The sequence below is a fragment of the Lampetra planeri genome, chromosome 57 (assembly GCF_965212315.1).
Source record: "Lampetra planeri chromosome 57, kcLamPlan1.2.h2, whole genome shotgun sequence".
Lineage (NCBI taxonomy): Eukaryota > Metazoa > Chordata > Hyperoartia > Petromyzontiformes > Petromyzontidae > Lampetra > Lampetra planeri.
Window position 1 is genome coordinate 3,404,009 of NC_136163.1, and position 16,430 is coordinate 3,420,438.

At 47.3% G+C, this 16,430-nt stretch overlaps 1 protein-coding gene across 1 annotated transcript; it reads left to right on the forward strand.

Annotated features, from left to right (window-relative positions):
* Nucleotides 1–281: 281 nt before the first annotated feature.
* On the forward strand, nt 282–15,541 carry LOC144735842 (cysteine-rich secretory protein 2-like). The gene is made up of 6 exons (XM_078618381.1): nt 282–671; nt 2,357–2,447; nt 3,891–4,036; nt 6,600–6,691; nt 9,410–9,498; nt 14,412–15,541. Exons 1-6 carry the CDS (start codon nt 504–506, stop codon nt 14,549–14,551), a joined length of 726 nt encoding a protein of 241 aa, XP_078474507.1. The 5' UTR covers nt 282–503; the 3' UTR covers nt 14,552–15,541.
* Nucleotides 15,542–16,430: the final 889 nt, after the last annotated feature.

A 16,430-nucleotide genomic window follows, 5' to 3' on the forward strand; every position in this document is an offset into this window, starting at 1 on the left:
CTGTCATCTTCTTGGTTCTTTCGGTAAAGTCACGTAGAAGGGAAATAATAAAATAATAAAAATAAAACATAATAAAATCATTCTCACGACGTTTCGGCCACAACGCAAGCAGCCGTCCTCAGGTGAAGAACAGGTCTGTCGGAAAGACAGCGTCATTCCGACGAAGAACAGGTCTGTCGGAAAGACAGCGCCTGTTTTTCGATCCTGACCCTGAAGAACAGGTCTGTCTTTCCGACAGACCTGTTCTTCACCTGAGGACGGCTGCTTGCGTTGTGGCCGAAACTACCTCGCCCGGTGTGCAGGAGGTCGTGGATTCGATCCTGACCCTGACGCCTGCTGAATCATCATCACGGTGGCTAGGAGATGTTAACGACCTCGCCTGGTGTGCAGGAGGTCGTGGGTTCGATCTCGACCCTGCAGTCACGAAAGCTTTAAATCGAAATAAAATCCCTCTGTCATTGTTCCGTGTTCGCAGCTGCGCAGTGAGGGTGGCGCTGGGAGTGATGCTGGTCTATGCGGCGCTGCCAGCCGAGGCAGCCGCGGCCGCCGTGACGGTGACGAAGTGGACCTCGCTGAACACTGCGCAGGCGTCGGTGCAGAAGACCATCGTGGACCTCCACAACAAGCTGCGTCGAGGCGTGAGCCCGGCAGCCAGCAACATGCTGCAGATGGTAGGGACCCCCACTCCCACTCTCACACAGCAACATGCTGTAGATGGTGGGACCTCTGCCCCCCCTGCCCCCCCCTGCCCCCCCCCCCCGCCCACGGCAGGAGCGACCGCCGTGCGAGCGAGCGGCTCCACGAAATCTTTTTGCGGAAGAAAAGAACCCCGACATCGCTCCTTGTCGGAGCTCCTCGTGTCATTTTGAAGCTTCTTGTAGGAGTTGTTCAAGTTTACTTGGGTGCCACGGTGGAGAGATGTTAAGCGACTTGTCTGGTATACAGGCGCGCATAGGTGCGATCCCGACCCTGACACCTGCTGCTGTATATTTGGAGTTTGCGTGTCTCTCTCCCAGTGGTCGCGTGGAATTTTTCTCCGGGTCCTCCGGTTTTTCCCTCCACATTTAAAATCAACGTGTTTTCAGAGTATTTGGCTGCTATAAGTTGCCACGTGACACACTACTTTGTTGAACTATAATTTGTTATGAAAAAGAGCTAGATAGCTCAGTGTGCCTTACCTGGTAAAATCAAATTAGCTAATTAATAGTGAGTTAATTAGAGTGACCTATGTTGTCAACATGAGAACAGAGGTGACACAGAAACACAAGCAACTTTACTGTCATAGTACAACAATGACGCGAATAGGAATCAGAGCAAAAACAACCGCCTCTGATTTGAGCAACAGTTGGCTTGTACGGTGCGAAAGGAGTTCAACATACATGCATGTACACGCGGCACAAATAACCCAAATAGAAGTCAGAGAAAAGGCAGCTAAATAAATCACGATGGTAGCGACAACCGATTAGAAATCACAGCACAAACACGAATATTTAATACAAATTCCTGTTAAACAAACTCAGCTCAGAGAAATTGGTAAAAAAACAAACATTCAAAGAAAAATCACGTTACGCCACGTGGATCGAGAGAGATTGTTTGAAGTCGTGTGCAAACACGCGTGATGGACACGTGTCAAACACAACGTCAAAGTGTTGTAATCGCGCGGAATCCACAGTTGCACAGCTCCGCACCGCGATCTGGATGGGGAGAGTTCACCAAAGACATCGTTGAAGCGATGCAATTCCAGGTGGTTGGCTTTATCGGCCAGACAATGGTTGAACCATGAACAAGGCTAGGCAACCAAAGAGAAAAAAAAATCCATTCTTTTGTAGAATTCATAAAAAAAAAACTTCAAATCTTTTAAGAGCCGCAAAGTGCGTGGTGAATACGAAACGCTGGGTCCTTCATGAATAATGTCACGAAGCAGGCCCCTTAAAGAGTCGCATGCGGCCCTGGAGCCACAGGTTTTTGCCGACCCGTGAGCATGGCAGTGTGTCTTTCTTGGTTCTTTCGGTAAAGTCACGTAGAAGGGAAGTAATAAAATTATAAAAATAAAACATAATAAAATAATTCTCACGACGTTTCGGCCACAACGCAAGCAGCCGTCCTCAGGTGAAGACCAGGTCTGTCGGGGAGACAGCGTCTGAATGAAACACCACCACGCTTGGAGCGTATATTTAAGCTGGGTTGGAAGGGGGGAAGGGCGCCTTGACAAAATAATTTGCATATCAAGAGGAATTTAGCATATTTATGGGAAATGCAGGTATGTGATTAGTACTACTTGTGAAATGCGTAGGAGGTTTCAAAGTCATATTATGCCCGTGCATTATGCAGTGTGGGTTTTCTTGTCTCCCTTAAGTCATGGAACGAGCAAGCTGCCAACAACAGCCTCAGCTGGGCCAAAACCTGCGCTCTGGGTCACAGCGCGTCCGCCAACCGCAAGACACCGGGTGAGACCCCGTTGCTGCTCTTACACTCACTTTGGGGCGCCACGGTGGCTAGGAGATGTTAACTACGTCGCCTGGTATACAGGAAGTCGTGGGTTCGATCCTGACCCTGACGCCTGCTGTATCATCATCACGGTGGCTAGGAGATGTTAACTATCTCGCCTGGTATACAGGAGGTCGTGGGTTCGATCCTGACCCTGACGCCTGCTGTATCATCATCACGGTGGCTAGGAGATGTTAACTACCTCGCCTGGTGTGCAGGAGGTCGTGGGTACGATCCCGACCCTGAAGCCTGCTGCTGTATATTTGGAGTTTGAGTGTCTCTCTCTCTCTCATCATCATCACGGCGGCTAGGAGATGTTAACTACCTCGCCTGGCATACAAGAGGTCGTGGGTTCGATCCCGGCCCTGACGCCTGCTGCTGTATATTTGGAGTTTGCGTGTCTCTCTCTCTCTCATCATCACGGTGGCTAGGAGATGTTAACTACCTCGCCTGGCATACAGGAGGTCGTGGGTTCGATCCCGGCCCTGACGCCTGCTGCTGTATATTTGGAGTTTGCGTGTCTCTCTCTCTCTCATCATCACGGTGGCTAGGGGATGTTAACTACCTCGCCTGGCATACAGGAGGTCGTGGGTTCGATCCCGGCCCTAACGCCTGCTGCTGTATATTTGGAGTTTGCGTGTCTCTCTCTCCCCGTGGTCGTGTGGATTCTTCTCCAGGTCCTTTCGGATTGCAATCCCAGTGGTGCTCTCCATAACACCACGATGGCAGAATTCCTGTACGTGTGCACATGTGTAGAGTACGTGTGTATGTGTGTGTGTCTGTGTGTGTGTCTATGTGTGTGTGTGTGATGGGGGGAGAGGTAGTGTAGCGGTTAGCGCTACTCTGCGCTACGAACCTGGAGACCCGAGTTCGATTCCCGTTCACGGCCAACACTAGTGACGATTATCTGAACCGGTCCTGGGCCTCCCCTAGGTCGACTCAGCCTCAAATGAGTTGCTGGTGTGGTGTGTAAACATCACCACTGGGGAGACAAAGGCGGCCGGGCGTGGTGTTGGCCACCCACCCCCTCGTGTACCGTGCCGGCCTTTATAGGTGCTGCTCGCTAACAGCACTTACCCGAAAAGTCTGTTAAGGCTATACAGGGGATTTTTGTATTAGTATATATGTATGTATAAGTGTGATGATTGCAAAACCCCCCAAAGGATTGAGGAAGTAGCCAACCCCTGTGAGCAGAGTGGGCTTTCAAGTCTGGTGCGCTAACCATTAACAACCACGGCAGCTCAAGTTCCAGTTCAAGTTTATGTATTTGGTATAGCCCTGTGAGCCATTCTGCTTTTGAATCGGGTGCAACCGCAACAAACAAAAAACATGAACATGACGACGACGATGACAACGATGACAATCAATAACGCGGTGATTAAACGAATTCTGTCTCGTTGCAGTGTTTGGCTGCGGCGAGAACCTCTACATCGGCAATGCCCCCTTCACCTGGAAGTACGTGATCGGTGAGTGGTACAACGAGGTGACCGCGCCGGGCTTCGTGTACGACAAGGCCGGCCAAGGCACAGGCGTCGAGCACTACACGCAGGTGAGATGTGCTTCGCTCGCGACGGCTCAACGCGGGTGGCACGCGGTCGGTGACTCATCGCTTTCATGCGTCAACGGCGCGCTTTGGCCGCGACGCACGTTTTTACGCTGGCGGGGAGGTACACCGTTGGCGCAACGAGGAATTGTGACGAACCATTGTGACGAGGAACGCGTGCGCTGTTGCAGCGTGGAACGCGCGTGCCGTTACGACGAGGAACGCACACACTGTTCATCTCATTGGTTCTTTCGGTAAAGTCGTCACGTGGAATGGAAATAATAACATAATAAAAATAACTCGTTGGTTCTTTCGGTAAAGTCACGTATAAAGATAAAATGATAAATTAAATAATAGCATACTACGACGTTTCGATTGCAACACAAGCAATCGTCGTCAGGTATAAATGAAATAGCAACAAAAATCTAACCAGAAAACTATAAACAGACATATAAGCAGACAGATATCACCAAGATACATAGGGAGAGAGTAACACACAGGCACAGAGAGGGAGATCGTCTCTGTGGCGAGGCCTTAAATAGACAGAGGGGGGCGTTTCGGCCACAACGCAAGCAGCCGTCCTCAGGTGAAGAACAGGTCTATCGAGAAGACAGAGTCTGAATGAAACACCCCAGGCTTTCAGACGCTGTCTTTCCGACAGACCTGTTCTTCACCTGAGGACGGCTGCTTGCGTTGTGGCCGAAACGTCGTGAGAATTGTATTTTATTATGTTTTATTTTTATTATTTTATTATTTCCATTCTACGTGACTTTACCGAAAGAACCAAGAAGATGAATCCCTGCAGTCACGAAAGCTTTAAATCGAAAGCACACACTGTTGTTACGCAGAACGCGCACCTGTTATAACGCAGAACGTGTGCCATTATAACACGGAACCCACGCCTGTTATAACGCGGAATGTGTGCCATTATAACACGGAACCCACATCTGTTATAACGCGGAATGTGTGCCGTTATAACACGGAACCCACGTCTGTTATAACGCGGAACGCGTGCCATTATAACACGGAACCCACGCCTGTTATAACGCGGAATGTGTGCCGTTATAACACGGAACCCACATCTGTTATAACGCGGAATGTGTGCCATTATAACACGGAACCCACGCCTGTTATAACGCGGTATGTGTGCCGTTATACCACGGAACCCACGCCTGTTATAACGCGGTACGTGTGCCATTATAACACGGAACCCACGTCTGTTATAACGCAGGACGTGTGCCATTATAACACGGAATCCACGCCTGTTATAACACGGTATGTGTGTCACTATAACACGGAACCCACGTCTGTTATAACGCGGAATGTGTGCCATTATAACACGAAACCCACGCCTGTTATAACGCGGAACGTGTGCCATTATAACACGGAACCCATGCTTGTTATAACGCGGAATGTGTGCCGTTATAACACGGAACCCACGCTTGTTATAACGCGGAATGTGTGCCGTTATAACACGGAACCCATGCTTGTTATAACGCGGAATGTGTGCCGTTATAACACGGAACCCACGCTTGTTATAACGCGGAATGTGTGCCATTATAACACGGAACCCACGCTTGTTATAACGCGGAATGTGTGCCGTTATACCACGGAACCCACGTCTGTTATAACGCGGAACGCGTGCCATTATAACACGGAACCCACGCCTGTTATAACGCGGTATGTGTGCCGTTATACCACGGAACCCACGCCTGTTATAACGCGGTACGTGTGCCATTATAACACGGAACCCACGTCTGTTATAACGCGGTATGTGTGCCATTATAACACGAAACCCACATCTGTTATAACGCGGTATGTGTGCCATTATAACACGGAACCCACGTCTGTTATAACGCAGAACGTGTGCCATTATAACACGGAATCCACGCCTGTTACAACGCGGTACGTGTGCCATTATAACATGAAACCGACGCCTGTTATAACGCGGTATGTGTGCCATTATAACACGGAACCCACATCTGTTATAACGCGGTATGTGTGCCATTATAACACGGAACCCACGTCTGTTATAACGCAGAACGTGTGCCATTATAACACGGAATCCACGCCTGTTATAACGCGGTATGTGTGCCATTATAACATGAAACCCACGTCTGTTATAACACAGAATGTGTACCATTATAACATGAAACCCACGCCTGTTATAAAGCAGAACGTGTGCCATTATAACACGGAACCCACGCCTGTTATAACACAGAATGTGTGCCATTATAACACGGAACCCACGCCTGTTATAACGCGGTATGTGTGCACCTTTAACGCACACACGTGCGTTCAGGGCCACAGGTGATGCAGTTGCCAGTCATCTCAGTTAATCAATCCACGGCACCTGGGTCTGTCCGGTGACCTCCTCCTGCGCCTAGACTGGCAAAGGAGTCAACCCACGGCACTTGGATCTGTCCCGTGACCTTCTCCTGCCGGCAGGGAGATCCTTCAACAATTCATGCGACGGCCTCAACGTGCACTTAGCCTGGCGCAAGCGCTGTGGTGATGTCACAGCCACTTAGTGGCGAATGTCGGTTGTTGTTTGTTGTTGCTGTTGCAGCTGGTGTGGTACAGTTCCTTCCAGATCGGATGCTCCGTCAACTTCTGCGCGACTGCTAAGAAGTACTTCTACGTTTGTCACTACTGCCCAGCGTAAGGAACGCCCCCACTGCCATCGTTACCCCACTCAGTAATTATTGTTTTTTTTTATTGTATTAGTTTATAAATCAGTTGCTGGGCGAAAGTGTCCAAAGAACCAAAAGCGTCAAGTTGCCAGCAAACAAAACAGCACGACTGCACGTCTCTTCTTGGTTCTTTCGGTAAAGTCACGTAGAAGGGAAATAATAAAATAATAAAAATAAAACAAAATAAAATAAAATTATCACGACGTTTCGGCCACAACGCAAGCAGCCGTCCTCAGGTGAAGAACAGGTCTGTCGGAAAGACAGCGTCCGAATGAACACCACCAAGCTTGGCAGCGTATATTTAAGCTGGGTTGGAGGGGGAAGAGCGCATTGACAAAGGAATTTGCATATCAAGATGATTTTAGCATATTTATGGAAAATGCAGATATGGGATTAGTCACTACTTGTGGAATGTGTAGGTAGTGGGGAGGTCTCAAAGTCATATTATGCTCGTGTATTTTGTAGGATTAGCAGTAGTAAAGGGAGGGAATTTTTTATAGTAAGGAGCTGCAGCAGACAAACCACCACGTAAAAAAATATAAACTACATCAGTATCATCAATATACTCAATATACTCTCCAATAAGCTGAGCTACTAACAATAAGTCATTCATTACACTTCTATGTCGCAAAAAATATAATATGCCACAAGCTAAACTTTGTTCTTACATCAAGGAGCTTCATAGCTCATCGAATTCCTCCAGTATAAATAAATGTTGTGATTCTGAAAGTCGCGACAATTTCATTGAATTCGGCAGAGTTTTGGGAAAATGAGACGATGGGAGGGAAATGCGAAAGGTGGAGCAGAGATGAGACGACCCTGGTTCTACTCCCTACTCTCTTGCGCATGATGGCAGCAGCAATGCTTAACACGTAGGCTTTCGCGACCAATATTATTCATAATCAACGTTTTTGGGTTTAGATCGCGCTATTTATAAATGTGTCGTAACCCTCCACCACCCGACACGGCCAATCACTAAAAACAAAAAAAGTGTCACGTTGACAAAAGACAAATAGTTCACTGCTTTAGCCCACCGGTGTGTTGAAGCGTGAAACCACAACAATTTACAATTTGAGTACGACGTTTCGCTGGTAATTGCATCCATTCTGGCGAATTGCCCGATGATGCTGGATGCAATTACCAGCGAAACGTCGTACTCAAATTGTAAATGTTGTGGTTTCACGCTTCAACACACCGGTGGGCTAAAGCAGTGAACTATTTGTCTTTTGTTAACGTGACACTTTTTTTTTACTGATTGGCCGTGTCGGGTGGTGGAGGGTTACGACACATTTATAAATAACGCCATCTAAACCCAAAAACGTTGATTATGAGCAGCAATGCTGTTGTTCGGCAGCTGTAGATGCCGATGTCGAGGTCTGTTGCTGATGCTGTTGCTGGCCATGCCGATAAGGCTTCATTCTCTGGCCAGGAGGTCAACGTTCGGCCTTGAGAGTTCCTCAATGTTGAGTTGGTACACTCGAAAGACCTCGTCCGAGTGGTGTCTGACCCTTTAAGATGGTCCTTTTTCTCGGCATTTAGCAGCAATGATCACGTCTGGATTCATATTAGCGATGTCCATTTCGCCGAAATGGTGTTAGTTGATGACGGTAATGATTATGACAATATTACAGTATGCAGTTGAGGACAGTATTAGTTGATGACAGTATTAATGACAGTATTATAATTAACGGGAATAATTGATGGTATTATGGTGGTGTTATGATGACAGTATTAGAGTACATAGTTGATGACAATATTACTTGATGGTATTATGACGGTATGACAGTATTTATGGCAGCATTAGTTTATGACAGTTTTAGTTGATAACTGTATAAATTTATGACGGTATTATGGTTCTAGATTTGAAGTTTTCGTGACTGCAAGGGTCCATACTCTTTGTTTCTTTCGGTAAAGTCACGTAGGTAAAAAATAAAATAAAAATAAATTAAATCACGATGTTTTTTACCTACGTGACTTTATCGAATAAAAAACAAAGAGTATTATGGTTAATACCGTCATCATAAAAACTTCAACTCTAAACGTAATCCTTTCCCTGTACGTCATAAGTTTTTCTTCTGATTCAGTTTCGATGACGTATATGTACGACATCGAAACGGACTCAAAAGAATAACAAAAGTTAAATAAAACTTTATCAGTACCGAGGCTCCCACAAGGCTATGCAAGAAGGCATGTGGCACAGTTTGGCGCCGGCTATCGTAGAGTGCGATGGTCGTGTCGCTACAGTTCCCTGCAGTGAGTGCGATGTCTTTATAAAAACAACGGCGCTACGCTTTTATTTAAAAAAGTGTTACGCAAAAACCGCTTGAGTGTTCTGAGATTCAGCGGTGAACGGGACACCCACCCAGCAATTCGCAGATGTCTCAGGATGTGCAAGGGTTCATATAAGACCCCTCCCCACATATTCTTAGTTTTTTTCGGTAAAGTCACGTAGGTAAAAAAATGAAAAAAAATAAAAATTAAATATAAAAAAACGACGTTTCGGAGGCAACACAAGTCCCCGTCATCAGGTGGGACCGTCACAGCCAGATTTGCTGTATCAAGTGAGTAACCCGTGTAAAGACCCCTAGCCGAACCGTGCGCATGGCTGCCGCGTTTGTTTGTTTATCGTCGTCGTCGGTGCCGAGAGCGAGACGTCGTCGCCTGCCCTTGCTGTCGTCCCTCCCAGCGGCAACCTGAACACGCGTCTCTTCCGACCGTACGACAAGGGGAACGCGTGCGCCTCCTGCCCCAAGAGCTGCGTCAACAAGCTGTGCGGTGAGTGCGCTCAAGGGACGCGCGCGTGTCCACGCAGCAGGGTGGCACGGAGACACACAGACAGACACACAAGCAGAGAGAGACTCACACAGAGACACACAGAGAGAGACTCACACAGAGACACACAGAGAGAGACACACAGAGACACACAGACAGAGACACACAGACAGACACACAAGCAGAGAGAGACTCACACAGAGACACACAGAGAGAGACACACACAGAGACACAGAGAGAGACACACACATAGACACACAGAGAGAGACACACAGACAGACACACAAGCAGAGAGAGACTCACACAGAGACACACACAGAGAGAGACACACAGAAACACACAGAGAGAGACACACAGACAGACACACAAGCAGAGAGAGACTCACACAGAGACACACAGAGAGAGACACACAGAGACACACAGAGAGAGACACACAGACAGACACACAAGCAGAGAGAGACTCACACAGAGACACACAGAGAGAGACACACACAGAGACACACAGAGAGAGACACACACATAGACACACAGAGAGAGACACACAGACAGACACACAAGCAGAGAGAGACTCACACAGAGACACACAGAAAGAGAGACACACAGAGACACACAGAGAGAGACACACAGACAGACACACAAGCAGAGAGAGAACACACAGAGAGAGACACAACATAGACACACAGACAGACACACAAGCAGAGAAAGAACACACAGAGACACACAGAGAGGTACACACAACATAGACACACAGACAGACACATAAGCAGAGAAAGAACACACAGAGACACAGAGAGAGAGACACACAACATAGACTGCAGGGATCCATACGTTTTGGTTCTTTTGGTAAAGTCACGTAGGTATAAAAATATTATAAATAAAAAAATAGAAAAAAATAAAAAATATTTTATTTTATACCGACGTGACTTTACCGAAAGAACCAAAGAGTTTGTACATAATGGGTTTAAAAAAAATAAGGCATTTCGACATGACAAAAAATATCGAGGCACTCCTCGATGGGACATCTTCGGCTTGACATAGCTTCGTGCCCCAGCATTGTCATAATCTGGCTCTGAAATACATTACATTATAATATTTATTGGGGGACACACACCCCCCACAATATATATGATAATTACGGCCAATATTCAAATATGCTCAAAATGTCCCCCCCAATATATTGCTTTAAAAAAAAAAATTTGCTGTGCTATGTAAATAAAAACAACAATTTTCTCAACCTTGGCCACAATATCTGGACTTGTCTTCATGTAACAATGCATCGATTTCTGTTGATGTGATTGTGGTTATGGTTGTACTTTATGAATCCCTAATCTCTGCCATTACATACGATGAAACAAGAAATGGTAAAAAAAAAGTAGAAACAGAGCAATGTAATACAATACACTATTAGACATTATTGTAAAAAAAAAAGTCCATCCCATGTGTTAGCGAATTTTTTCATATTTTAGACAGGAAATTAGTTTTCAAATTTAGACCCCCTTGAAGATTTGGTCCCCCCCAATGTTGACTCCATGGCTACGGCTGACACAGAGAGATTAAATACACACGCGTTGAAGACACGGGGGGGGGGGGGGGTAGGTCCAACTTTTATTGGAGGCGTACACAATTATGTTGAGCGTGTGTCTCTCTGCGTATGTGTCGAATCTCGACCTCGTTGCTCGTATTTCTCCACGTGTGCGTCCTTTTCTTCATGGCAGTCTCCGTGTCTGTTTGTGCCCGTGCACGCGCCCTACCCCCGTGTCTGCGTATCTCCGTGCCACGAATGAATGGACTTAGCTTGCGCGGGACCCTCCAGAGAATTAGCCACGGGATTACCCCTGGTACGGCTATTTTAATACTCACAATGGACGGGAAGGGCACGATCAATGGGTGACGCACAATGCGTTGAATCAAGAGCTCAGAAGCGTGGTCACCACATCCACGTCTCTACGTAAGGAACGAGACAGGTGGACTTCTCCACAAATCTGGCTGTCGCCTGATGAAGCTGGTTGTAATTACTGGCGAAACGTCGTAGCTCGGATTGTAAATGTTGTGGCTTGGCTCTCCAACACAGCGGTGTGTTGTAATAGTATACTACACTATACACTATACTATACACTACTATACACTACACTATACACTACACTATACACTACTATACACTACACTATACACTACTATATACTACACTATACACTACACTATACACTACTATACACTACACTATACACTACTATACACTACACTATACACTACACTATACACTACTATACACTACACTATACACTACACTATACACTAGTGCTGTACTAGTATATCACACTATAGACTACACTATACACTACACTACACTATACACTACACTACTATACACTACACTATTATACACTACACTGTACACTACTATACACTACACTATACACTACTATACACTACAATATACACTAGTGCTGTACTAGTATACTACACTATACACTACACTATACACTACACTATACACTACACTATACACTACTATACACTACACTATACACTACACTATACACTACTATACACTACACTATACACTACACTATACACTAGTGCTGTACTAGTATATCACACTATAGACTACACTATACACTACACTACACTATACACTACACTACTATACACTACACTACTATACACTACACTGTACACTACTATACACTACACTATACACTACACTATACACTACTATACACTACAATATACACTAGTGCTGTACTAGTATACTACACTATACACTACACTATACACTACACTATACACTACACTATACTCTACACTACTATACACTACACTATACACTACACTATACACTACACTATACACTACTATACCACTACACTATACACTACACTATACACTACACTGTACACTACTATACACTACACTATACACTACACTACACACTAGTGCTGTACTAGTGACGAATTGGCCACGTTCTGTTTACGGGACGACCCTTACTAGTTGGCTGTGTCGGGTGGTGGCGGGTTTTAACGACACATTTATATATTTACGCGATTTAACCCAAACAAACCTCTATTATGGATGATATTGGTCGCGAAAGCCTCCTGCGTGTTAAATATTAACAATGATTTGGCAGGGTTTGTGATGATGATGGTGGTGGTGGTAATGATGGTGGTGGTGATGATGACGATGGTGGTGGTGGTGATGGTGGTGATGATGGTGATGATGATGGTGGTGGTGATGATGATGGTGGTGATGATGGCGGTGATGATGATGGTGATGATGGTGGTGATGATGGTGGTGGTGATGATGGTGATGATGATGGTGATGATGGTGGTGGTGATGATGATGGTGGTGGTGGTGATGATGGTGATGATGGTGGTGGTGGTGATGATGATGGTGGTGGTGGTGGTGATGATGATGATGATGGTGGTGGTGATGATGATGATGGTGGTGATGATGGTGCCAACTATTTACCCAGGAAAACCTCACCCTGCCAAGACTTTGCACGGCAGCAGTGTCTCGCCGCATTGCCAGATTTGACCAATTCCAGTCATGGGCCGTGACTTTAATTGGTGGTGATGGTGGTTGAACACCGTTTGGATGAGCCAGTCAGAGTGAAGTTCACGGGGATAGCAACCACGGCAGTAGAAATAAAAGAGTGATAAGAAGGCGACTGATTGCCCTGATGAGCGAGTGGGGTGAGCGGGGGGCAAATGTTCGCGTGCAGTAGTACTGGATGAATCAATGAAACCCGCCTGTTTGTTCTCTCTCTATGTATCTCTGTGATATCTGTCTGCTTTTATGTCTGTCTATATGTCTCTGGTTCTGTGTTTTATCTCTCTCTCAAATTTAGCATTCTCAGGAAGAATGTAATCAACTAGGTAGGGTTTAAATTTAGATTTAAAGCTTTCGTGACTGCAGGGATTCATCTTCTTGGTTCTTTCGGTAAAGTCACGTAGGATGGAAACTAATAAAATAATAAAAATAAAACATAATAAAATAATTCTCACGACGTTTCAGCCACAACAGGTCTGTCGATAAGACTTTTATGTTATCCGACTCTCTGTTGTACTACATTACATTTCTAAGTATGCTAGATTTGTGTTTCTATTTCATTTATACCTGATGATGATTGCTTGTGTTGCAATCGTAACGTTGTATGCTAGTATTTAATTTATTATTTTTTCTTTATACGTGACTCTACCGAAAGAACCAAAGAGTAATTCCTGCAGTCACGAAAGCTCCAAATTAAGTTTGAAACCCGCCTGCTTTATCTTGCTTTCCATCAAGTGCACCTCCGATTTAGCCCGATTTGCCACGTACGGCGCGAAAGAAGTTCAACGCGATGTACGTGTAATAAAGGTCGTTGAGGCGACTTCTGGAATCCGGCCTTTTATTCACTTTTCATTACAGCTCTCCTTCACGCTGCTGACTGGCAGTGTGAGAGGGATAGAAAGAGAGAGACGCGCAGCCACGTGGCAACTTGGAGCCCCGCTCCCACGTGGCCTCCTCCCTCCGTTCGTTCCAGTTCTGACCACGTGTTGTTCGTCTCCACCCCTATTTAATACCCGGGTCACGTGGTACGTTTCCACCAATCCTGGTTAGCCTCTATGGAATCTTCCAGACTCCGCCGTAGGCTCCCGGGACCACGCCCCTGACTCGTCTCCCCATTGGCTGTGGCCAAAGCCAGCAGAACCAATCCTCTACTTACAGCTGCCACCTTTCCATTACGTCAGGGCCACGCCCCTAGGCTTCCCCCCATTGGCTATGGACCAGGACCGGCAGAGCCAATCATCGTGACGAGTTGTGATACGTCAGTGAGCCGGATATATCCTCACATTACGTACGCACGAAACATTGTCGTTCGCCACCGGTAACCCGCCGCCGCCGTCACCGCTGCCGCGCTTTGCCTTGCCCCACAGTCAACCCCTGCATGTTCACCGACTACTACTCAACCTGCGTCCAGATGAAGGCGACCTACGGCTGCAGCAACAGCACGAGTGGCAAGGTGATCCAGAAGAACTGCCCCGCCTCGTGCTACTGCGACGGGAAGATCCACTAGAGCAACGAGGGCGACCGCGGCGGTGGCGGTGGCGGCGGTGGCGGTGGCGTTAAAATCGTCGCGATCGACAGTCGACGCCACGCCGAGCCGTTCACGGCAGCGCGCGAGTTTTTTTGGGGGGTGTCAGTCGGCACGTGGGTTTTTTTTCTGACGAATGTTATCAGAATTATTGGTGAATTGCTAATCTCAGCACGGTTCGGTGGGGGTCAGGGGTTAAGAAGGGCTGCCACCTTGTGTACTGCAGGCCAAAAGGGCAGACGTTTCTCAGTTAGCACCAGGACCTGTTATTAGAACTGTCAGACAGTTCAACATCAGAGTTTGTCAGATCTCGGTACAGACAATAGTAATAATAATGATGATAAAACATTTGTAATGTAGTCATATTCTTTGGGTCTTTCGGTGAAGTCACGTAGACAGATTTGTAATGTACCCGTTGGCACGATAATTTACATTTCCAAAGTGTGTGGCTGGATAGTGGAGAGTGTGGCTGGGTAGTGGAGTGTGTGGGTAGTGGAGTGTGTGGGTAGTGGAGTGTGTGGATAGTGGAGTGTGTGGCTGGGTAGTGGAGTGTGTGGCTGGGTAGTGGAGTGTGTGGCTGGGTAGTGGAGTGTGTGGCTGGGTAGTGGGGGGTGTGGATGGGTAGTGGAGTGTGTGGGTAGTGGAGTGTGTGGCTGGGTAGTGGAGTGTGTGGCTGGGTAGTGGAGTGAGTGGTTTGGTAGTGGAGTGTGTGGGTAGTGGAGTGAGTGACTGGGTAGTGAAGTGTGTGGGTAGTGAAGTGTGTGGGTAGTGGAGAGTGTGGCTGGAGAGTGATGATCATCAAATCCTGCCTCCCGAACTGCAGATGACAAACCAAACAGGTCAGGTGGCAACCCATTCGCGGAAGGAGCAATAGTTATTCTTCTTAGGTCTCTGTTATGACCACTTTATATTGACGCTTCATATCCTATCTCTTACAGTGTGTACGACTCTTTATTCATCAGCATAAAAAAATGAAAGGAAGCCGCGACAAAGATGTTTAGATGTACACACCGACGTGCGCGTGACGTGGAGCGGTGGCGCGATGGTTAGCGCACTCGGCCCTCATCAGAGGTCGCAACCGGGTACCCGATACCCGCACCCTACCCGATACCCGGCTACCCGTTTGCGACCCTGGTGCGGCCGGGTACGGGTACGGGTAGGCGTGAGTCACTGATGAGTCACCGTTTGTCACTCATTTCTCAACGTCTTCTCACAATTCAAGTTCCTAGAATCAACCCACCCACGCCTGCAACATGGCTTCATCCCAGAGGTCGCAATCAGGTACCCGATACCCGTACCCTACCTGTACCTGGCCGGGTACGGGTAGGGTACGGCCGGGTACGGGTACGGGTTACCGTTTGCGACCCTGGTGCGGCCGGGTACCGGTACGGGTAAGGAATCAAAACCCGTTTGCGACCTCTGGCCCTCATTGAATGCCTGGCGCGGCAGCGTGTTAACATCGCCACTGGGGAGACAAAGGCGGCCGGGGCGTGGTGTCTTGCCACCCCACCCCTTCGCGTCGTGCCCGGCCTTCATAGGTTCTAACAGCACTTGCTACAACAATTCTGTTAAAGGCTACACGGGGGGCATCTTTGCCTTTGTAAAGGGGGGACGATCCCGAATGTGTGTGGATTGACACAGCAGTGTACATCGTTGTGTAATAAAGGTCGTTGAAGCGACTTCTGGAATCCGGTCTTTATTTGTCTTTCTTTACAACACTCCTTCACGCTGCTGACAGACAGCGTGAGAGGGATAGAAAGAGACGCGCGCAACCACGTGGCAGCCTGGACCACGTGGCAGCCTGGACCACGTGGCAGCCTGGACCACGTGGCAGCCTGGACCACGTGGCAGCCTGGACCAC